The sequence below is a fragment of the Mesoplodon mirus genome, assembly GCF_964341445.2.
Source record: "Mesoplodon mirus genome assembly, chromosome: 9".
Classification (NCBI taxonomy): Eukaryota; Metazoa; Chordata; class Mammalia; order Artiodactyla; family Ziphiidae; genus Mesoplodon; species Mesoplodon mirus.
Window position 1 is genome coordinate 51,225,135 of NC_138985.1, and position 25,008 is coordinate 51,250,142.

Sequence of the window (25,008 nt, forward strand, 5' to 3'; positions counted from 1 at the left end):
GTAAGTGGATATATGCCTGCCTTCCCACAGATAACACTATGGTATGGAACGACACATGACCATTTTGGTATCAGATTAGAACATCACATTCCCAACTATGCTATCTAATGATCAAATGGGTTTCTTTTTGTTTTTTTGTGGTTTTTTTTGCGGTACACGGGCCTCTCCCTGTTGTGGCCTCTCCTGTTGCAGAGCACAGGCTCCGGACGTGCAGGCTCAGTGGCCATGGCTCACGGGCCCAGCCGCTCTGCGGCATGTGGGATCTTCCCGGACCGGGGCACGAACCTGCGTCCCCTGCATTGTCAGGCGGACTCTCAACCACTGCGCCACCAGGGAAGCCCCTGATCAAATGTTTTTATAACTACTCCATTTGTACCTCAACTAAATGCTCTTCTACAGACCTCAGAAAAGACACTAGTTCTTAATTCAGGCTGTCTGGGTTCAATTCCTATTCTACTTACTATCTGTAAGATCACAGGTAAATTACTTAAGGTTTCTGTGCCTCAGATTCATTTTGAGTAATATAGGAGTTATGATAGTTAAAAGTAACTTATTTTTTTAAAGAGGGAGTAGGGTGGAGGATTACTACAGTATCTGATATATGATCAATCCTCAGCAAATGTTAGGTATTATTATTATTAAACCATCTTATATAAAAGTAAACTAATTCCCCACATCCACTTCTGACTTACCTACCTTTGAAAAATGTAATGAAGTAAAATACACAAAGGTCAAATAATAGGAAGAAATACAGAATAATAAAATGGTTGGATTTATCAGCAATATTGATTAAAAAGATGTTAAATTAATAGTAGTAATATACCAGGATTTACTCAAATATTCCAACATGTGAATCCCGTCCTTCTCCCTTTCACTCCCTTACTACCACTATGATGTTATCTTTAAACATAAAGATATAAAGTATAAAAGGAGAGAAAGTAATAACAGATGGTAAGAAAAGATATTCAATAAAAATGGAACTTCAATCTATAGTAGCTCTGATCATTTTTTGTTTTTGATGATTCTTGGACAATCCCACAGAGACAGACTTCAAAAAAACAGATTAAAGCACTATATATACTTAATTATACTCCAAAGTCTGAATTTTTAAAATAAAATTATTCTAACAGAATATCAATTCATATATCGCACAAGATGGATTTCTGAAACAAGATGAAATCATTTTTACTAGCATGAAATAACCCCAAACTACTTTTCTAAAAACTGTGCTATCACTATAACCCAAGGGAACATAACAAACTTAACAGAAATGGAAAGTTTTAGAACAGATGATCATTTCAACAGTTTTACTGAGTGAGATATTACTTTGAAGTGAGAACCTGAAGTTTAAGTTCTGTCATGAATCCCCTATGTCACAAGGGTAAAATTTTCTTGAGAATTCTGATAGAATACTATGACTACTGTGAAATGAACTATATTTTGATGAATAATGGCAGGAAAAACAAAAAACTAACAAAAGCAAAAATACTATTAGAAAGAATTTAAGGATGAAATATCCCAAAATGTAACATATGTACTAAAATAAAAGGTGTAAGTAGGAAGATACTAGGAACAACAATTAAAAACTTAACAAAGGGAGAGATAAATCAGCTATTTATTGTGAAAGGTACTTGGTTAGACAAATTATTATTAGGCAGTAATATACTTGAATTCCCATAATTAACAGAGTGCTAAGAAAAGAAACTTTAAAATGTTAATACAACTCAAACAAAAATGACCAGTAAAAAATTAAGGTAGGGGCTTTCCTGGTGACACAGTGGTAGAGAGTCTGCCTGCCGATGCAGGGGACACGGGTTTGTGCCCTGGTCTGGGAAGATCCCACATGCCGTGGAGTGGCTGGGCCCGTGAGCCATGGCCGCTGAGCCTGCGCGTCTGGAGCCTGTGCTCCGCAACGGGAGAGGCCACAAAAGTGAGAGGCCCGCGTACCGCAAAAAAAAAAAAAAATTAAGGTAGGGACTTCCCTCATGGTGCAGTGGTTAAGAATCCACCTGCCAATGCAGGGGACACGGGTTTGAGCTCTGGTCCGGGAAGATCCCACATGCCGCGGAGCAACTAAGCCTGTGTGCCACAACTACTGAGCCTGAGCTCTGGAGCCTGCGAGTCACAACTACTGAGCCTGCGAGCCACAATTACTGAAGCCCACGCGCCTAGAGCCTGTGCTCTGCAAAAAGAAAAGGCACTGCAGTGAGAAGCCTGTGCACTGCAACGATGAGTAAACCCCGCTCACTGCAACTAGAGAAAGCCCGCGGGCAGCAACGAAGACCCAATGCACCCAAAACAAAAAATAAATAAATAAATAAATAAATTTAATAAAAAAAAATTAAGGTAACAATAGAAACTCAGCCAAGATCAAGATCAAGAGACTGATCATTCTCTTCTACATCTCTCAATTCTTAAGTTCCTCGATCTGTTACCTGACCAACTGAATATGCTCATCACAAGTTTTCTGAACTGCTGTACAGACTGATGGAGCAAAGGCAGAGAAGAATGAAAAGAGTAAGAGTAATAATCATAAATGTTATCCAGAGAGTTACTTTCAGACTTTAGTCTGCATAAGACTAACACCTAAGATATCTGCTTAGCTCAACCCCCTAATTCTAATTCATTAGCTCTAGGATGAATCCAAAGTCTACATTTCAACAAACACCCCAGGTGATCCTGATGCAAGGAATTTGTGGCCTCTAGAATACTATTTCCAAAGATGGTACCTCATGGTAATCTATGCTACAATAAAATATTGTCTTGAAAAAAAGTGCTCTTTGATAAAATAAGTTAGGAAAAAGGATAAATAAGGAAAAGTAATCATTTTTCTAAACATTAGTATTTCTCAAAGCTTCAATATGCATTTGAATTCCCCCCAAAGAAAAAATAACCATACTATATTTCCTAAAATTACTGCGTATATAATCCCTTCTCATCTTTTACCTACCAACATCTACAAGAAGACTAAAACTTTAACACAAGAAAACAAGAGACAAAGAATAAGATGAGAGGAACTGCACTAAATTAGAAAATTTAACAGCTTCCTTGTAATTCTAGGCTGGAAAAGCAGACAGGTAAATTAGAAAAAAAAAAAACAGAATCCTCATTTATCTTAAGTAATACTAAACTATGGGCACATAAATATCACTATAATATGTACAAAATTCCCCTCTATATGATAACTCCAAAGTTAAAAATGATAATACTGTTCCTAAGGATTTCTTTAAACAATAAAGAAACTAGAAAAAATGTTTCATAAGAGGATAATTTTGTAGACACAGACATAAGAAGAAGAAGTTTTTCTCTAAGATTTTAAGAATAGCTTCAGATAGTAGCAACAAACAGTTATATAGAAAATATTTTAGAAATAGAAACAAACAGGCTTATTTAAAGAAGGAAAATTCTCTCTAGTTCATCTGTAAACAAAATATATTTGTGAAGTCTAAAAAATGTTTTAAACTAGTGGAAATTATAGATAAAACTATTTCAAGTTGATCAATTTAGAGCACTCAAAATTAACTACTTCAATTATCTAAAAGATAAAAATTCCCAGATTTGCCTCTTTGATTTCAAATGAGTCCATAACACAAAACTGAATGAAATAATCTAAGCGATTTCTCTTAAACAACATCTTTTAAGTGATTATATTGTAATGTAGACGGTTACTACAGATTAAAAAAAACTTTTGAGAAAACTGTTAGCTTAAGGAAAAAAAATTAAGACTCTCTAAAACCAAACAGATAAAACAAATGATGATAACTAACCCTAAAAACATATTTACATCTCCCTCAGGGGAAGGCAGATTTTTTAAATGTGCCTGCCTTGGCTCAAGGTAAGAAGGTGAAAAATGACTCCCCTTAGAATTCATAACTGCAAGCCACCCCTCATGGGTTTGGAGTAGAAATTAACACTACTCATGTAATGGAAGAGACACACATGCTGAACTTTTATTTAAAATGGTCTTAGGTTGGTAGAGCTCCCAGGCACCTGGTAATAACTCTGACCTCAAAGAATTTTCAATGAGAAATAGGCTAACAACCTGATAGAAAAGCTGAATAAGACTTGCACATACATATCCTAGAAGAGGAAATACAACTGACCAAAAATATACAAATACATGCTCTAAGTCATCTAAGTGTTGAGGGAAATGCAAAATAAAATGTCCATGTACTATTTTACATGTATCACACTGGAAAGCATTAAAACATTGGACAAAATGTGTTTGGGAGCAAAACTTATACCACTTATTCATTACTGGTGTAAGTGTAAACTGGTTTGGAAAATATTGGAATTACCTAGCAAAACTGAAGATGCAGATATCCTGTAACTAAGCAAATCCATGCCTTGCTATATACCTTAACTCCGTTACCATGCTGCAGGAGACATTTAGAAAGATATTTAAAAATGAGTTGTTTATAAAAGTAAAAAGATGGAGACAACAAAACTGTCAAACTATAGAACAAAAGATAAATTAATAATCTATTGTTTCAATAAAAAACTACATATTAGTGAAAATAAATGAACTACAATTACACAGATCAGCATGTGTGAATCAAATCAAGATAATGTTGGTCAAAGTATCAAATAACAGGAAAAAAGTCTGACTCCATTTATACAAAGTTCAAACTCTGAAAAACTATGTATTATTTATGAATACATATATACATACATATCAATACTTATAAAAAACGGAGTGAATGAGAAATACAAAGTTGAGAAACGTGGTGACCTCTGGGTTAGATGGATGGTGAAGTGAGTACTGAGGGATTCAAAGGTGACTTCAAAGGCTTTGGTAATACTCTATTTTTGAAGTAGGTTTGTGAACACAATGGGCCTTCATTATTATTATGCTTTATGTTGAACATAAAAACTGTACATTCTCATGTATGATTGGTATATTTCATAATATAAACTTTTAAGAATAACCAATAGCAATACACATGTTTCTTTCATTGGCTAGTGAGTATATGTTTACCCTTTGTCTTTCTCACCCCTTAAATTTTGACCTCAGAATTTTGTAATGGTTATGATAACTAGGGAATAAATTACCGTGTTTCTTATTGGAATCTTCTTGGGTTCTGGAGGCATATCCTGTGGAACAAATTTCACTGGCTCCTTAATCTGCCTCCTTGATCGTTTGGTCCCATCTGGTAAGGTTTCCATGGCCATGTCTGCTTCCATGTCACTGCTCCCTGCCTGGTCACATTCTGAACACTGCCTACATAAAGAAAAAAATATAAGTTCATACATTTATTTTTACCTTTCAGCATTAGCTATGTTTTCTATAAATACAAAATTCAGGTACATGTTTAGAACATATGAAAATATACACAGGAACATGTGACCATAGGGTATACAACGACTATACATACAGAAAAGCACATACATTCTTGTAAGAGAAACAACAATAAGTATAATGCATCAAGCAATTCCATATATCCCTAATAAGTATAATAAAAACACATGTAATACTGCCACATGTTTAAGTGAACCAACATAAGAGGCCCAGTACTGATTAACAAGATAGTTTCCATTAGGAAATCATGATTTTTCCTTAAGTGACATACACTGTGACACCAGAAAATCAAAGTATTCATTGACCCTGACTCTACGTCTTGTCACAGCTATAATATCCTTGAATCTTAATTAATGGCAAGCTGTGCTGAATATACCAACTAAGGAAGTTCTGTAAAAACAGACTCTAAGAAGTGCTGAACAAAAATAAATGGATCATTTTGGTTGGTGGCCTATACTACGTATAAAAGAAAAAATATAAATTTATTTATGAAAAGAATGTATTAAAGTAGTATTTTTAGGGCTTCCCTGGTGGCACAGTGGTTAAGAATCTGCCTGCCAATGCAGGGGACACGGGTTCGTGCCCTGGTCTGGGAAGATGCCACATGCCACAGAGCAGCTAGGCCTGTGAGCTACAACCACGGAGCCTGCAAGCCACAGCTACCGAGCCCGTGTGCCACGACTACCAAAGCCCGCACACCTCAAGCCCGTGCTCAACAAGAGAAGCCACTGCAATGAGAAGCCTGCACACCACAACTAAGAGCAGCCCCCGCTCGCCGCAACTAGAGAAAGCCCGTGCGCAGCAACGAAGACCCAACGCAGCCAAAAATAAATAAATAAGTTAATTAATTAATTAACTTTAAAAAGTAGCGTTTTTAAAAATATGGGGGGGGAGATGGCAGAATAGAAAGCAATAGAAATCTGAATCTCAACCTAGACAACAATTACATTAGCAGAATCTGTCTGACATCTATTTTGGAACTCTGGAGTCTACTGAAGGCTTGCAACTTCCAGGGAAAGGCTGGCACAGGTAAATTACAGTTAATTTTGGTCAATTTCAGCTCTTAGTACAGTAGCAGCTACCTATCCCCCATCTTAAGCCACATGGCAGGCAGCTGTGCACATATTCCTGCAGCAGCATGTCACAGCTTTCAGAAGCCAGGTTGGATAAAATGAACCCTGTCCTCCAAATATTGGGGATATGTGCTCTGATCACTGATTGCTGCTTCTCATCACGTGATGGCAGACAAAGAGGTGGGTGACCCCTCCTATTATTCCAAACCCCACCCATTGGTCCAAAGTGACTTCCAGGACTTAGCAGACTGGTACCCTTTACCCCCCACCTTCATTTTTCTTTTTCCCCTTTTGGGAACCAGACATTAAAGACCAGGACCTTCAAAAGAAAATGCATATATGGGAAACAATTTTAAATGACCACGCTTGCCCAGGGAAAGGCTCAGAAAAGACATGAGAAAACTGTAAGTTTACACTTCAGGCTGTTACCCAGAACAAAGACAGCCCGCTACAATAAAAACAAACAAGCAAAAAAATAAATAACAAAACACAGCAAGTCCTGCGGATGGAGGAGAACCTCATTTCCGGGAAAATTGACATCTCATTTCCATTATTTCCATTGTTTCCCCTCTGTTTCTCATTTTGTAACTATAATCTTTGTCAGTACATTCTCCAACTTCTCATGCTCATTCTCACCCCCACCAAAAGTAATACATTTAGGTGACAAAGAAACTTGCTTTAGAGCACTCAAATAATAGAAATGTTATGCTCTGAAAACCACAAAACACTGAACAACTCAGAAAAATCTAAACAAAATGTAACTGCCAAAGCAGAACTTTATCTGTTCCTATTTCAAGACAACTTCCACATGATACTTGCAGTACAAAAAGCCAACACAGATGAAAACACTACCTGCAACTCTTTCAGCAATCTTTTAAACTCTATAGTCCTCATCTTTTTTTTTTTTTTTTTTTTTTGGTTTTTTTGACATGGACCATTTCTAAAGTCTTTATTGAATTTGTTACAATATTGTTTCTGTTTTTTGTTTTGGTTTTATGGCCACAAGGTATATGGGATCTTAGCTCCCTGACCAGGGATCGAACCCGCCCCTGCATTGGAAGGTGAAGTCTTAACCACTGGACCGCCAGGGAAGTCCCTATAGTCCTAATCTTATAAATAGCCTTTAAGATATGAAAAAGCATCTCTGCTACATTAACCGGTACACAAGATCCTAAGAAATAACTGAGGATAAAGCCATGGCCTGTCCAATTCCATGGAATTACATATATTTGTGGTAAAGTCATAATTATCTTTCATAATATCAAAACACATACCTGGCTTCTTTTAGTAATCCACTAAAAAATAAATTAATTAAAAAAATAGAAAAAAAAATAATCCACTAAGCTGCTATTATCTATGAATTAAGCTAAACTCACCTTAATCCTGTATATTTTTACTTAATATATTCTATTAGGGAAGAGAATCTATAAAATCTATAATTCCTATGCATAGTACTAAAGAAAACCTTAAGTAATCAAAAAATTCCATTAATTAAAAATGGATTTTTTAAGTATAAATAATGAAAATTCAGGTAAGGAATTTATGCCAAAGCACTACCTTCATACTGAAATACTAAGAGATTTTCCTCAATTTGCTGTACCTTCTTGATCCCCAGCACCCTACACTACAACTTATGTTCAGAATAATTACCTAAGGAGGTTTTTAAAATCTTAATTACTAAAGAAAAATAATTTTTATTGTATAATGCTAAAACAAGGAAGAATACTAATTTAATCTATAGAAAATTTAATTTGCATAAGGCAAAGAAAAAAAGACTTTATGAATTTTTAAACATAATAAATCCAGTAACACTGTATTTCCCAAATATTATAAATAATTTATGATTTACTTTTTTTCCTTTATAAATTACCTCTTTCAGTCTTCAAAGATTTCACACCATCGTTTTTTTTTTCTTATTTCTAAGGCTTTTCCCATGCTTTCCCCACTTCTTAGAGGGAAATCTTCAAAGGTGCCTATAGAAAACTACATCAGGGAAATACAAATCAAAACTACAATGAGATATCACCTCAAACCTGTTAGAATGACTGTCATAAAAAAGACAAGGGATAACAAGTGCTGCTGAGGAGATGGAAAAAAGGGAAACTTCATGCACTGTTGGGAATGTAAACTGGTACAGCCACTCTGAAAAGCAGTGTGGAGATTCCTCAAAAAATTAAAAATGGAACTATCGTATGAGCAATTCCACTTCTGGGTATTTATCCAAAGCAAATGAAATCACTATCTTGAAAAGATATCTGCACTCCCATGTTCACTGCATCATTATTTACATTAGCCAAGGCATAGAAACAACCTGTGTCCATCAACAGATAAACGGATAAAGAAAATGTGGTCTATATATACAATAGAGTATTATTCAGCCATAATAAAGAAGAAAATCCTGGCATTTGCAACAACATGGATGGATCTTGAGGACATTATGTTAAATGAAATAAGTCAAAGGCAAATACTGAATAATCTCACTTATATGTGAAATATTAAAAACAAAAACAAACTCACAGAGAATGGACAGGTGGTTGCCAGAGGCAAGTGGAGGGGGTGGGCAAAAGGGGTAAAGGTGGTCAAAAGGGACAGACTTCCAGTTACAAAATAAATAAGTCCTGAGATGTAATGTACAGCACGGTGACTACAGTTAATAATACTACACTGTATGTTTGAAAGTTGCTAAGAAAGTAGATCTTAAAAGTTCTCATCACAAGAAAAAAAAATTTGGTGATGGATGTCAACTAAACTTATTGTGGTAATTACTTCACAATACATCTATATCAAATCATTATGCTGTACACCTAAAACTAATAAAATGTTAAATGTCAATTATATCTCAATTAAAAAAAACAGTTAATGGGAGAAAGGGAAGACAAATTATGAAGACAAACATGGGAAAAAACTACTTGCAAAATCCTTCATAGAAAGGTTTGTGCTACATATTTTCTTTTTGTCTTAAAAGAATAAATGAAAGTATATACAGAGAATAAAAGGATAAAAGAAAAAACAATTTTATGAATTTTTAAACGTAATAAATCTAGTAACGCTCTATTTCCCAAATATTATAAATACTTTATGATTTATTTTTTTCCTTTACAAATTACCTCTTTCAGTCTTCAAAGATTTCACACCACAGTTTTTTTCATGGATGGGCCTTGAGGACATTATGCTGAGTAATATTTTTTTTTTTTTTTTTTTTTTTTTTTTTTTTTTTTTTGCTGTACGCGGGCCTCTCACTGCTGTGGCCTCTCCCGTTGCGGAGCACAGGCTCCGGACACACAGGCTCCGCGGCCATGGCTCGCGGGCCCAGCCGCTCCGCGGCCATGGCTCGCGGGCCCAGCCGCTCCGCGGCATGTGGGATCTTCCGGGATCGGGGCACGAACCCGTGTCCCCTGCATCGGCAGGCGGACTCTCAACCACTGCGCCACCAGGGAAGCCCTGAGTAATATTTTTTAAGTAATATTACTCAATTCTCTGTCAAGTAATACTCTTCATAATATTCTTTCAATAATTAGAAAACACAAGACAAATTCTGATCAGATGGATGGTGGAAACATAAGATTAGTACCCCAAAATTAAAATAAGTATTTACTATTTGAACTACTCTAACGAATCAAACCCTTACTATTTATTTATACCTTACCAGGCTTGTCTTAGAAAGAATGTAAGGTAGTGTTCAAAATTATATATTTAAAAAAACAAACCAAGATAACATAAACTAAAAGTGAAACAAAATACATCTCAAACACTGGGAGTAGGTACAAACAAAACAGAGCCTAGATTACACCTTTACTAGTCCCTCTACCCCCTGCCAAATGCCTCACCCACCTAATATTCTTCTTCATCTGATTTGCCCACCTCTAATCTAACCTAAGAAGTCCTTGGGTTTTCCCCTCTCCTCCTCCTGGTCAGCTCAGCATTACTGAAGAAAAATCAATTAATCACACTTACTAAACAAATTCACTGAACATTCTTGCTATATAGCTTCAGCAAGTCAGTTATCTCTGATTTTTTTTTTCCCCACAGTACCTGGTGCAAACTATTTCCTCTCTTCTCAAGCCCCCATTATCATCCCAGGTCTTTTCCCTCTCAACAGACTACTTCTATTTCACTGAAAAGTCTATCTAACATGCACTCACTCAAGTTCCCTATTCTCCACCAATAAATTACTTCTGTAGCTTTAACCATCTCTTCTTTCCTGTCACATGTCTTAACTCAGTCCAGCATAGCGCTGTGAACTATTGTGGAATGGACCAAACAGAAAGCATCCAGATCTAGAACTAGTATCTTCAGGAAAGCAGTGCTGATATTGGAAGAAAGACCTGGATAGACTAGCCCAGCTTAGACTGGACTATTTGCTTAGAATAGTTGACTGGACTATTGACTGGATTAGTTGCCTAGAATAGTCTATCAAGCAGAATATGGTATTTGAGAAGTAAAGCAACATACTGCATAGTAATTCTAGCTGGCAGCAAACATAAGGGGGATATAGCAGTAAGGGTGTTAACACAGGCTTGTATAGCATAAAGACAGCAAGAGCAGAAACTGGTGACATCAGAAATGTATACCAGTGGGCTCTGTAGAAATTTAAGCCCCAAACTAGGGCTTAGTCATGAAATAAGGATCCAGTAACAGGACCTCTTTCCCTAAGTAAAAGACTGAAAACTAAGGTAGAGATTAAAGCAGAAATTAGGCAACGGTGTGATGGTAAATATGGGCAAAAGTCCTAATTTGTAGCTTTTGCCAATTTCTGTGGTAGGAATACTCCTACCTGTGGTCAATTTCAAGCTATCATGCACAGAATGGGGAAAAGATGTAGTAGCACACCATTACACAGTTTTTCTAACATATATATACAACAGATTTAAATAAACTAAAAAGCATAGTTAATGGTAAAGTATGTAGGAGGTGAAGCGTTTTTTTTAGTATTTGTTATTTTTAATATAATTTCAAAAATAAACTGGAAATGTTAAAAAGCAAAAAGTAAAAACTGCCTCCCACATTTGAGAGCACTGAAGAAAAAATATTCTCCAAAAATTATTCCAAAAGTAATACATCCAATTAATTGCTAAACAAAGCTAAGTTGATTTTAGAGGCCAAAGGAAATTTGATCACTAGAAGCTACAAGATAGTGAAGACTTCACTTGGCTGCAATATTAGCTTCTACTTTTACTTTAAGACATTGCAACTAATGCATAGAACCCTAAGTAATTTAGGTTCTCTCGGGGGAGCTTTCATTAAAACATCCTAGGCTATGCACTTTCATCTGATATTCTTCCAGAAACTCTTACACACTGGAAAACAAAGCTCTGCAAGCACAGTGGGATTAGACAAATTAATAACCTCATTTAAGAAGAGAAATGCATATCTACACTTCCAAGATCATGACAAACCTTCCTGGCCCTGGAGACTACCAAACTGGCTTTCAATTTAGAAACCCACATAGGATGTTTATTAACACTGCTGGCATTCTAATAAGTGACAGCAAGTTTCCCTTAAATTCTGGTTTCAAAAGCACACACGTATCAAAAGTAATACATTCCACTATATTTGAAAAAGAGTTGATCAGTATGACTGGCTCAAGACAAACTGATAAAAGGACACTATGAAAAAGCAATCATGTGAAAATGGTGAAAGAATGTGTGAGCTTCTTAATAAAATGAACAGAAGTAGGTTTATGAAATAAAACAATGAGGTCAGAAAACTTGCTTTAATGTGTTTGAAGAATACACACCTTTTTGTACAGATTACCATTTAAAACTCTGGGGTCCAGTCTTTTCTAAAACTAGAATTTGTATAAAGTTTGTATAAAAAGAATAGTCATGTTCATTCCAAAGCTTTCTGTGGCCTATATTCTTCCTGTATGGAATCAATCTATTAGAATTTGAACATCTGTCTCTTCCTTGGACTAAAATTAAGAATAAAACTTATAAATATCATAAGCTTTTATCAAACATCTGTAGTGATTCAACATGCCTAAGTTAATGAAAAAAATAATTCAGAAACATATGTCAAATGTTTCTAGATTTGCAAAGAATGGCTGAACTTAAATATACAACTAGCACAAATGACATGTACCAGAAGTAAAGCCTTCGGTGACACTAATTTAGAAATAAAATACTAAATTACAAATAAAAGCATGAATATGGAGGCAAATTCTTGATAAATTCATTCAATTTCAAAACAAAATTAAAGCATTTAAAAAAATGTTTAATAAAGCAAGAGAATTATAAACAGAATTCATGCTTTAAGAAACCATTGCTAAGATACCAAAATAGCCTCAATTAACTTAAAATTCATTTATCAAAAAACTGCTACATCTTTATTCATATAATGCTATAATAAATATTTATGTCTGAAATGTTCTCACCACAAAAAAATGGTAACTATGTGAGGTGATGACTATGCTAATTAGCTTGATTGTGGTGATTATTTCATAATGTATACATATACATATCAAATCATTAAGTTGTAAACCTTAAAACTACACAATTTTTTTTAACATCTTTATTGGAGTATAATTGCTTTACAATGGTCTGTTAGTTCCTGCTTTATAACAAAGTGAATCAGTTATACGTATACATATGTTCCCATATCTCTTCCCTCTTGCGTCTCCCTCCCTGCCACCCTTCCCATCCCACCCCTCTAGGTGGTCACAAAGCACCAAGCTGATCTCCCTGTGCTATGCGGCTCCTTCCCACTAGCTATCTATTTTACCTTTGGTAGTGTATATATGTCCATGCCATTCTCTCACTTTGTCCCAGCTTACCCTTCCCCCTCCCCGTATCCTCAAGTCCATTCTCTAGTAGGTCTGCATCTATATTCCCGTCTTGTCCCTAGGTTCTTCATGACCATTTTTTTTTTAGATTCCACATATATGTGTTAGCATACGGTATTTGTTTTTCTCTTTCTGACTTACTTCACTCTGTATCACAGACTCTAGGTCCATCCACCTCACTACAAATAACTCAATTTCGTTTCTTTTTATGGTTGAGTAATCTCCCATTGTATATATGTGCCCCATCTTCTTTATCCATTCATCTGTTGATGGACACTTAGGTTGCTTCCATGTCCTGGCTATTGTAAACAGAGCTGCAATGAACATTGTGGTGCATGACTCTTTTTGAATTATGGTTTTCTCAGGGTATATGCCCAGTAGTGGGACTGCTGGGTCATATGGTAGTTCTATTTGTAGTTTTCTAAGGAACCTCCATACTGTTCTCCATAGTGGCTGTACCAATTCACATTCCCACCAACAGGGCAAGAGGGTCCCCTTTTCTCCACACCCTCTCCAGCATTTATTGTTTCTAGATTTTTTGATGATGGCCATTCTGACCGGTGTGAGATGATATCTCATTGTAGTTTTGATTTGCATTTCTCTAATGATTAATGATGTTGAGCATTCTTTCATGTGTTTGTTGGCAATCTCTATATCTTCTTTGGAGAAATGTCTGTTTAGGTCTTCTGCCCATTTTTGGATTGGGTTGTTTGTTTTTTTGATATTGAGCTGCATGAGCTGCTTGTAAATTTTGGAGATTAATCCTTGGTCAGTTGATTCATTTGCAAATGTTTTCTCCATTCTGAGGGTTGTCTTTTCATCTTGTTTATGGTTTCCTTTGCTGTGCAAAAGCTTTTAAGTTTCATTAGGTCCCATTTGTTTATTTTTAAAACTACACAATTTTTAACTGTCAATTATATTTCAATAAAATTGGAAAAAATTATAAAAATATCAATTAAAAACTTACTGAAAACTTTATATGAAGCAATATAATATAACACTTACACTGTTGAAACTAAGAGCAAAGCAGTTCTAACATCTAAATCCTCTCCATTTTACTTACCAATAACTGTTTTTGGTCTTTCTTGGCATCCTTGTAAGAGGAGGGTCCAGACATCCAAGATGGTAATGGAGTTTACAGGTATCACACAATAAAAGAAGATGCTGATCATGGTTCTTCTTACAAATTCCACAACTTTGAATAAAGGCAGCAAATAAAGGATTAGAATAATAATCATCATAGTAAACAGTTAACTTATAGCATATTCTTAAAATTTCAAAATTTCACCATATTAACTTTTCTTTTATTGAAATCAAATATTTTTTCATAACATGTCTTTTTATAATGTCAATAACTATTAGTTCTATATACTTTTGAGAATGTAGAAAAATAGCCTGGATCTAGTATAAATTTAAATATTGCTGGTGTCATACTTTTCAGAAGGCCATATGTTAGATACTTGTGTTAACGTTGTCTTTATCTTAATTTTAATTATCACTTTAAAACCCATTTAACATTAGACCAATTTTTTTCTAGAAACAAATTATTAAACAAAAAAATCTTTCAATTGTCTACGTCTCTAAAACTACAAAAGAAGTTACTTTACAAACAAAATCCTGTTTATTTTCTACCATTAATTATAAATCTTTCAAAGAAACTTCAACATGTAAATAAGCTACATATATAAGTCTCTTTACAAAATCAGACTTTGAGTCTTAAAAATATACCAATTGATTATTTATTATAAAGAATGGGAAGTTTTACTATTGTTGTTACTGTTATGTTACATTATGTTATGTTATTTATTTACTATATGGACCATATTTAAAGTCTTTATTGAATTTGTTACAATATTGCTTCCACTTTTTTTGTTTGTTTTGTTTTTATGTTTTGTTTTTTTGGCCACGAGATATGTGGGATCTCAGCTCCCCAACAAGGGATCGAACCCGCACCCCCTGTGTTGGAAGGCGAAGTCTTAATCACTGGACCACCAGGAAAGTCCCTGTTACTGTTATTTTACATTTTTGTTTGTTCTTAAGAAATCCAACTTATCTTGTGCAGAAGGACAAGTTAACTACTCCTGACAGCACAAACATCATGACCTAAAAATCTAGGGTATATTTATATTAAGAATGTGAAGGTTGAGGAAAAAGTTGTTGAGAACCTAAAAGAGCCATATATATACAGAAACAGCAATGATGTTTGAATTTTTAAATAACCCTAGAAAAAAAGATTACATACACACATATACAACAATGACAACAACGACCCGTACTGGGTCTCAAAGTTGCTCAGAGTAAAAATGGAGAATTACTTAAAGTATATTCTGAAATAAAAATGAACTGTAGTGATAAAAAGTCAGGAGCATAAGTAATATGCCTGACGGTTCCAAATGGAGCAATTTTATTTCGAAAAGCTAGACTGAGAATGTGCTAGTCTCCATAAAGTACACTAAAACACTAGTGGGCTTCCACAGTTCAAGGAAGTTATCTGCTATTACCTATGGAGAGAGCCTCCAACCAAGAAGAGAAAATAATTATAGAGATTGATATTGTTGCTATTGCTGCTATTTCTGAGAAAGGAAGAGGTTGTGGGGAGAATATTTATAAATTTACATAAGCATATATACTTGTGTATGTAAACAGATAGATTTGTGTATGTACACATCTTCTAGGCTTTTCTCAATATCATCAGTTACATGGAAAAAATAGTGAGATCCAAACCTACTGAAGTATGGAAAGAAGGCTTAATAACTATGTAAAATTGCTATAATGGTGAATACTGTAAAATACTGAGCCAAGAACAAAAATATTTGGGAGAATTAAATTATTACAACTGAGCCAAGAGAGAAAAAATGTAGACAGATTCAAATCTAAAACTTATCTTCATTATCCACCACTGTGCAAAGGCAGTAGTTCAAGCTATATTATAATATCCATCACTACCTAAAAACACATGTAAACCTCTAAAACGCATTCAAGTAAAATAAAATATAAATGTCCATTTATCTAACATATCATTTTAACTATTTAAGAAAATAATCATCTACATTATTTAAAGTCACTTTCCAATTCCCCAGAGGACAGTTCATTTCCATGGAGCATATGCACACATAGCCCTAGTTACTTAAAGGATACAAAAAGTGATTTAGCTTGCCATTAAAAGAGGAGCAAAATCTATTCTATCATCATTCAATCTGGAAAGCATATTTGATGGTTTTAATAAAATGAACATCAAATGCATTTAACTTAAATTCCAATATAAACATAATTCATTCGCAAATATCTGAAGCATCTTGTTACTAAAAAGTATTAGTTTAAAAATATACAAGGGCTTCCCTGGTGGCACAGTGGTTAAGAACCCGCCTGCCAAGGCAGGGGACATGGGTTCAAGCCCTGGTCAGGGAGGACCCCACATGCTGCAGAGCAGCTACACCTGGGTACCACAACTACTGAGCCTGCGCTCTAGAGCCCGCGAGCCACAACTACTGAGCCCGTGTGCCACAACTACTGAAGCCCATGCACCTAGAGCCCGTGCTCCTCAACAAGAGAGGCCACCGCAATGAGAGGCCCATGCACAGCAGCCAAGACCCAATGCAGCCAAAAATAAATAATATTTTTAAAAATGAAAAAAAATACACAATATTAATCTATCATAATTTCATTACTTGCCTATAAAGTACTGCAGGAAGAGTAGATGTCTTTTGTGTGCCTCCTTCTTTTTTACTTGGTTTTCTCTCCTTGGGTGCTCGCAAAATTGCCGGTATGTTCAACTTCTATTGATTTGAACAAATGCAGTTTATTTTGTTTTAAAGAAAAAATATAAAGCAACTTTCCTCTATGCACCGCTCAAGTCAACTAATATGCTAGGATTGTGAGGGGGAAATCTTTTACAAGCTTTTACATTGGCAAAAAGGACTAAAATGAGTTTTTGTCTCAGTCACTGCCGTTAGAAGCCTATAATAACATACTTTCATCGATTTTCAGTGGACCACTAAAACATTATGAAAATTAAACTTTTAGTTCAGCTTTAAAAATGAAAGACAAGGACAAGAATTTAAGAACTTAAAAAAAAAGTACACTTGACAAAAAGAATATTGAGACCGTTTATTTTCCTCAACATCCCAGCTACACTGGTGCTCCAAAGGTTAATTAGAAAAATTATCTTATTGGACCAAACTCTCCACAAAGCGAAGTAGATTCTCTTTGGGTTTCTACTAATCAGTAGTATGCTGGCTTCCCAGACAGCAACCATCTATCAAAGTCATTTCTCAGTGGCCCGGTGGGCTGGCATCTGTTTAACCAACTGGAAAAAAGTGTCCTGCAAGTGGTACAAATGAATTCTACTTCTGCTGTGTACTTTACATTTGCACAAGGAAATGCATGCGCTTCTGTTACAAGTGATTTAATAAGTGAAAATGCTCTCTTATTGTAGATAATGTTTTATACTAAATAGGAAATTCTTATGAGACAAACTTGCAAACCAAGCCAAAAGATAATGCTAGCTTGCCAAATAAACTAATAATAGGCTTGCATTCAATATTAACTTATCTAAATATAAAATATAAAACACCATAATCTTCCAAAAATTCATCAACAACCTATCAATAGAAACAAAGGTCAATTCTCCATATGTGACTATTCATTCTCACCTTTTATATTATGTTATTCATTATAATATAAGCCATATACACCTTGTTCACAAAAGCAGCATCTTCAAAGCCAGCATGGCACAATACATACCAGTATGCATTACCTTCTAAAATAATATGTCTACAAAAATTGTTTAATGAATTTGACTCTTTGTAAACCTTTAAAACAAGTACAATGAAAAATATCTGTTCTTTGAAAACCTTCCTTCACAAACAAAACTATTTTCATAGTGAAAGGACCACAGTGAGTCTCCATCATCCTTAAAAAAATAACTGAAATTATTCAAATGAATTCTTAATTTAAGAATTATATACACAGTACCAAAAAAAAGCATTCAAAGAAATCTATTTGGCAATGATTCTTGTTTTCAATACCAAGAACTATAAAAGGCTAAATATGTTCAAGGATAAAGTTAATTTTTTTCATAACTACAATAATAGTTACTGAAGGAGAAAAACTACACTTTAACATTAAAGTTTCAAAAACCATTTCTTACGCAGTTCAAAACCAAATCAACATGAAAATAAATCTCTCTAGTTCTCTGTTTAAATTTTACACACTCCCCCCGTCCAAAAAAAAAAACTAATTATAGCACAAGAACAGGACAGAAGAAATGTGGCAAGGAATCTAAAACCACTACATTAGAGACAGAAGAATATGGTAGAAGTAACTCATGCTTCAAATCTTAGCTTCATCACAAACAACAAGTCAATCAGTTAGAGCAAATGAAAAAATCTGCAAACAAGATAGCTGTTAAAACAACCAAATTAAGCTACAAGTTCTCAGTAGGCAGCTTCCAAAGCTCTAGATGTACTTCAGGCAGGAATCATTATCCCAAAGGATTAGTTGGCCCTGATTAAACTGAATTCTTTAGTTAGTGAAGCGACAGTTGTATTAGAGTTCTGATCTTTGAAATCATATAGAGAGCAAGAAGAGAAAGAGATAGCAATTGGAAAGAAACTAACCTGCCCTGTGATTCTGCCTAGTAAGGCCCATATTCCTTGTCCTTCACTTCGAAGTTTTCCATTCAGGTTTTGTAGCTCTTCTAAAGATTCACACAGCTACAATGTAAGTAATTCAAATTAGTAAACCATTAAAATATACAGTAAAATATGTTAAAATGTAAATAATTTATTAATAAATGTCCCAAAATATCTATATTTATGGTCCATATATTTTAAACACATTCAAGTACAATACACTGGAAAATGAGGGTCTCCAATTATCTAAGCAGCACCAACAAAATGTAAGCATTTTGTTTTATGTTACCATTTTTACTAATGATAATAATGATGCCTACATTTATATATTCTATTATAGTTTACTATATAATTTCAGAAACATTCTGCTAATTAATCCTTATGAGTCTATCAAGACGCACTCCCACCATTTTCCCAATGAGAAAACTAAGGATCACAAGGTTTTTGTGACTTAGCCAAAATCATAAGACTAGCAAGAATCCTTAGGTCTTTTGAATTGAATCCCAGTACTCTTTTCAATACAGTATGGCTGATTATTGGTAATTTACTTCCTACAAATTTTTTTTTTTTTTTTTTTTGGTGGTACGCGGGCCTCTCACTTTTGTGGCCTCTCCCGTTGCGGAGCACAGGCTCCGGACGCACAGGCTCAGCGGCCATGGCTCATGGGCCCAGCCGCTCCGCGGCATGTGGGATCTTCCCGGACTGGGGCATGAACCCGTGTCCCCTGCAACGGCAGGCGGACTATCAACAACTGCGCCACCAGGGAAGCCCCCTACAAATTTTTTTTATCACTTAAAGTATTATTTATCAATAAGTCAATCCTGGTTTTATATGCCCATGTTACTTATTACCTAAAATTTCGTCACAACTTGCTTTTACATATTTCTTTTTGACCTTCCTCATCTTTAGAATGAAGGGGTAGAGGGAAATTTAAATTAGGAGTTGCTTTTTTTTTTTAATCAAAAGTAACAAAACAATTCAAGAAAAAAAACAGTAATTTCAAAATAAGTTTTAAAGTTTTCTACAACTCAGAAAGAGAAGTTCCATAGTACAGTGGTTAGGAATAAGGAATGGAGTCAGACTGCTGGGCCTCAAACCCCAACTCTATGACTTGATTACCTATGTGAGCCTGGGCAAATTACTTCCCCTGTTTAGGACTCAGTTTACTCCTCTGAAAATGGGAGCAGTAATCCTAAGCCATATTATAAAGCTGAAATGAGAATTAAATGAGTTAATACAAGTAAAAAGTGCTCAAAATTGTGCCTGGCACATAGAAAGTACTCAGTAAGTGTTAATGATGGTAATGAAAATAATGAGGGGTTGGAATTGTAAGCAAGTTGTAAGAACTCCAGAGGAATTTCAAAATAAAACATAAATAAAAACGTTATAAAATCAGAAAAGAAATCATCAATAAGATGTAATATATTATGTTGTTTGTTTTATAGCCAACTTACCTTATTATATTCCACATGAAGCTTTTCTTGTTCATTCTCTAATTTATCCTTTATATTCTTTTGTTCAGCCATATTTTCTTGAATTTGAATCATGCGCATATTTCTCTCTATTTAAATTAAATATCCAATTTTACTTTAGTAGAAAATAAAAGGTGATATACAAAATACACAAAGGAAGAAGCTAACCATAGGGATGATCACATGGATAAATCTACATTATTCAAAACACTTTTAACTCTATTCACAAATTAACTTAGCATTTTACAGCAACCCACAACTTATTAGGAAAATAAACATGCTTTTATTTGATATATGTAACATTGCTAGTAAATTTCTAAAAACTGACAGCATATCAAAATCTCCATCGGCAAATTGTCATCAATGAAAATGTGCATGCATCAGTGTCTATACTGACCAAAATAATAATTCACAAAATCAGCAGTGAGAGCAGGTTGCTTATGTTTTCTCCTTCCATCCACACTAGAACTAGTATCTGAATTGTCCACTGGGAAGATATCTGTACTGATCCCCATCAGTTCTGCTTTCCGCATAAGTTTACGAATGGCCGAAGCACTGCTAGTGAGTGGTCTGGGCAATTTTTCCCTTGGAACCCAGGCCTGGGGTCTGGTGGATCGAGCTAGTTCTGCTTTGGCACGATATTGCTGAAGCCGGGCATTGATCCTTGCCTATAAAAGAAATGTATACAAATTTTAAAAGATATTAAAATGGAACATACTCCTTATGATTTTTACTTCCACATTTAGAAAAAGTAAAGATAACCAGAATTTCACATACCAAGGCAAATTATATCTATCCACAGTCCTTAAGGTATACTGTATAATTCTTGGGCAATAATAAACCAGGTCTACCCCTAGTAACAACTGTCCTAGTCTATGATCAGAATTGTCAAAAACTAATATGATTAAGCTGAAGTTTCTCTTCTCAACTAGCCTTGCATTAGTCTCTATAAATGTACTTAATTTACATAAAAATACATTTTATATGATGGGCAAACTAATCAAATTCTTTGCATAAAAGAACATTAGAACAGACTGAAAAAAGATGTGGTCAACATACTGCACTGATAGAATAATTTCCTCTAAGCCATATTCTTTAATGTACTGGAAGCATGCTTTACAAATGACTGCTTTGTTGACTAGGTGACGAGTAATATATTCAACCACAAACTATACTCACCATTTATCTTAATGACAATCCACTTCCTAGGTAACTAACTAAATTTCACAATTATACTTCACATGTCATTGGCAAACACATGAGATCTGAAATTTATAACCTTGATTTTTTTTTTTTTTTTTTTTTGGCCATGCTGCGTGGCTTGTGGGATCTTAGTTCCCTGACCAGGGATCAAACCCAGGCCCTCAGCAGTGAGAGCGCAGAGTCCTAACCACTGGACCACCAGGGAATTCCCTGAAATCTATAACCTTGAAAGAAAAAAACATGAGTTTTGGCATGAATCCCATCCATACCTGTGCTTCTGGTGACAGTTGCTTCTCTCTTTCTTGTAAAGACATTTTACAATAGGATTGTAGAGCCAAGTAGTTTTTTCTCTTCCACTTTCTGTCTAACCTATCTGCATGTTGCTTACAATAAGCAAAAAATGGATCTGCTATATCCTATATCAAAAAACAGGGGAGAAAAAGTAAACATTTTTACTTCAAAGGGTCATTAAAAAAACGATAATAGATAATATTTCCTTTTTGAAGAATATCCCACAGTGTTGGTTATTCCTAAAATAAATTACAAAAGTAATATTTATACATAATGATAAAAATTGCTGCTTTAGAAACTTAATCCTATATATCAAGTTCAAATTAGCAATTTTTTTTAAAGGGCCTTGTGGATTTAAAAATACTGAAATCAAATCTTAGGTATTACCATTTATTTATATTTGTTACCTAAAAATATAATCACGGTTTAAAACAAATAAGATTTCAATAATCTTAGGTAGAAACAATCATTAAATATTAAAGTTATGCATACATAGATTAATATTATAAAACAACAGTATATCTAGAAAATACAGGACTAGCCAACACAAATAAGTAGGGCACTTCTAATTGACTAGAAATGCACAGGCAGATTCCACCTGGGACAAAAATGGATTAAGAAGCCCAGGCCTTGTCAATAAAACATTTTAGATATTCCCTTTAACTCTTCATGAAACCCTAAAATCTCAGATGGAAACACAGCTCTCTCACAGTCATATTTCATGATACTACCTTAATGGGTACATTTTTTATTCATAAATAGTAGGGTACCAAAAATAAAAGAAATCTACTATCAAAAATAGAAATAAATTGTAAATATGTAGCCAAAAAAAGTAATGTGCAATGTGATTGCCAGCAAAGTAACAGGCAGTTCATTCTTTAGGTCTGTCCCAAAGAGAAAAATAAAGATAAGCTATCCATATAGGTTTTTATCTAAGTTATGTTAAAGGGTCTCTTAGTAAGGTGGGGTTTTACAGCCCAAAGAGAAATGATGACACTAAGAAAAGAAGAAACAAATGAGAAAGTACAAAAAGAGAAATCATCGTAATAAAACTAAAGTGTCCTTGACATTAAAAAAAAAAGCATATGATGCAGTTCTGTAGTGTGATATCCAAAGATGTCACAATATAGCACCGTGAACACTGTGATCACAGAATTTTGAAATATAAAAACCTGGAGATAAATCCTGGCTCCACCATTTACTGATTTTTGTGGCTTCAAACAAGTTGCGAAACATCTCTGGGTCTCTGTTAACTCATTAGTAAAACAGATTTAATAATAACTACTTCATATAGGTACACAATACAAAAACATGGGCAGGAGACTGCATTAAAACGTGCACACACACATACACACACACACACAGTTGCTTTCTCACAACATACTCTACATCCTGGTCACAGAATAGGCTAATGGAAATAAAGAACACATTGAAGCGCAGTCAAAATGATCTGGAGAGCTATTCTACTGTTTTAAAGTAGTAGGTAAGGTTGAAATTGACTTATCAGAGATAGGATTCATGCTTGCATAGATGAGTTAAGCATTAGGACCTAGACTCTGACTCGCTAAAAAGACCAGTCATCTCTGGTCAAAAAGGGGACTAGGTAGCCCAAGTAATTCTTTTGTTTGTTTTCATTATGTGGGATTGGGGACAATAAACCCTAAGTCAAAGGCTAGAATGACCAAGGGATTAACTTTGTTTAGACAGTGGAACAGATATACCAAGCAAATATTAACTGTGACAGAAACCACTGTCTTCTAATATCTATCCTCCCCTTCTTCTCCTTAGTACTAGAATCTTCTGAGTTTCTACTGCGTACTTGATGACCTTGCTAGAAAATCTCTGCTCCAGACTCTCAGCATCTGGATATGGGCATGTGATAAGTTCCAGCCAATGAGGTTTGTGAAATTTCCTAACCATACCTTTGAAAGGAAACTGCCTACTCTTAACCTTTTCTTCCTTCCTTCCAATGGGGTGGAACCCAGTCAAGGTGTGATAAACCATCTCTGACCATGTAAGAAAGTGCAACAGACTAAGGGAAGATGAAGCAACAAGTAAGAAGGCACCTGGTCCCTGGAACCAAACTCCCCCAATATCAAATCAGTCTGGAATGTAAAAAGAATTCAACTTCTTCTTTGCTTAAGTCACTGGCTATTTGGTTTTGTTAAACCATTCAAAATTGTGTCCTAATTAATGCATTGGTTGACTTGGAATATCCCTTCAACTTGCCTAGAGAAACTTTCAAGATCCTACTCCCAATGGAAAATAGAAAGGGAAAAACATTTTTCTGAATATCTACCATGTACCAGGCACAGGTGCCTTTTTTCATACTATCTCATTTATCCTTTAACACTACCACATGAGGTGGGTTCTATTATTTTAATATCAATTTTATGGATAGAAAACTGAAAACAAGAGAGGTTAAGTTGCTGACCCAAGATCCACTGCTAGAAAGTTAAGATCTGTCTTTTTCAACCACTACCTGTCATCAGATTTATTTATGGACGTTTCCAAACAGAAATGACAAAAGCCCAGCTCTGGAGATCGTGATTCAGTAGGTCTAAGGCAAAGAGTTTTAAATGTGAATGCCTTGAGAAGAAGTACCAGGTAAATGTAAATGTGCAAAGGGGCCAAAAAGACGCTGGAAGATTATAAGACAAAAGTAATGATGGGGTTGGGGGGGTGGGGGGATGCGGGGTAAATGGTGGGGACTATGAGCAATGTGACAAAGTGGAATGCCCCTCAACTCAAGGTTGTCTTTTTTTTTTTTTTTCAGTACACGGGCCTCTCACTGTTGTGGCCTCTCCCGTTGCGGAGCACAGGCTCCGGACGCGCAGGCTCAGCGGCCATGGCTCACAGGCCTAGGCGCTCTGCGGCATGTGGGATCCTCCCGGACCGGGGCACGAACCTGCGTCCCCTACATCGTCGGCAAGTGGACTCTCAACCACTGTGCCACCAGGGAAGCCCTCTGAGCATCATCTTTTATCTTTCCTGATCACTCTCTCTAAAACTCAAACAAGCTTCTAACACCTTTCAGGTCTCCAATGTACGGACTTTCTGTCTTCTGACTGTCTGAGAGCCCATGCACATGACTGACCTCTTTACCTGATTATTTCATGGTCCATCAATTAATTACTTCTTTGCATGACGCATTGATTCGCTTGTTCCTCTCTTCCTCAACTAGCTTCTCTTGACAAAACCTAAGGCACAGGTAAATCCAACTCTTCCCCTATTTTGTACCTGTACCTGAGCAGCT

General features: G+C 35.3%; 1 protein-coding gene across 6 annotated transcripts in view; it reads right to left on the minus strand.

Annotated features, from left to right (window-relative positions):
- PHF14 (PHD finger protein 14) overlaps window positions 1-25,008 on the minus strand; it is a 203,148-nt gene that overhangs the window by 125,824 nt on the left and 52,316 nt on the right. For all 6 annotated transcript variants that reach the window (XM_082632055.1, XM_082632060.1, XM_082632058.1 and 3 more), the window contains exons 8-14: window positions 21,731-21,877; window positions 20,656-20,926; window positions 20,241-20,347; window positions 18,772-18,867; window positions 16,826-16,929; window positions 14,217-14,348; window positions 5,053-5,221 (exon numbers count right to left, since the gene is read on the minus strand). In XM_082632055.1, the coding sequence (XP_082488181.1) occupies window positions 5,053-5,221; window positions 14,217-14,348; window positions 16,826-16,929; window positions 18,772-18,867; window positions 20,241-20,347; window positions 20,656-20,926; window positions 21,731-21,877 (1,026 nt within the window). The remainder of the gene's footprint in view (window positions 1-5,052; window positions 5,222-14,216; window positions 14,349-16,825; window positions 16,930-18,771; window positions 18,868-20,240; window positions 20,348-20,655; window positions 20,927-21,730; window positions 21,878-25,008) is intronic.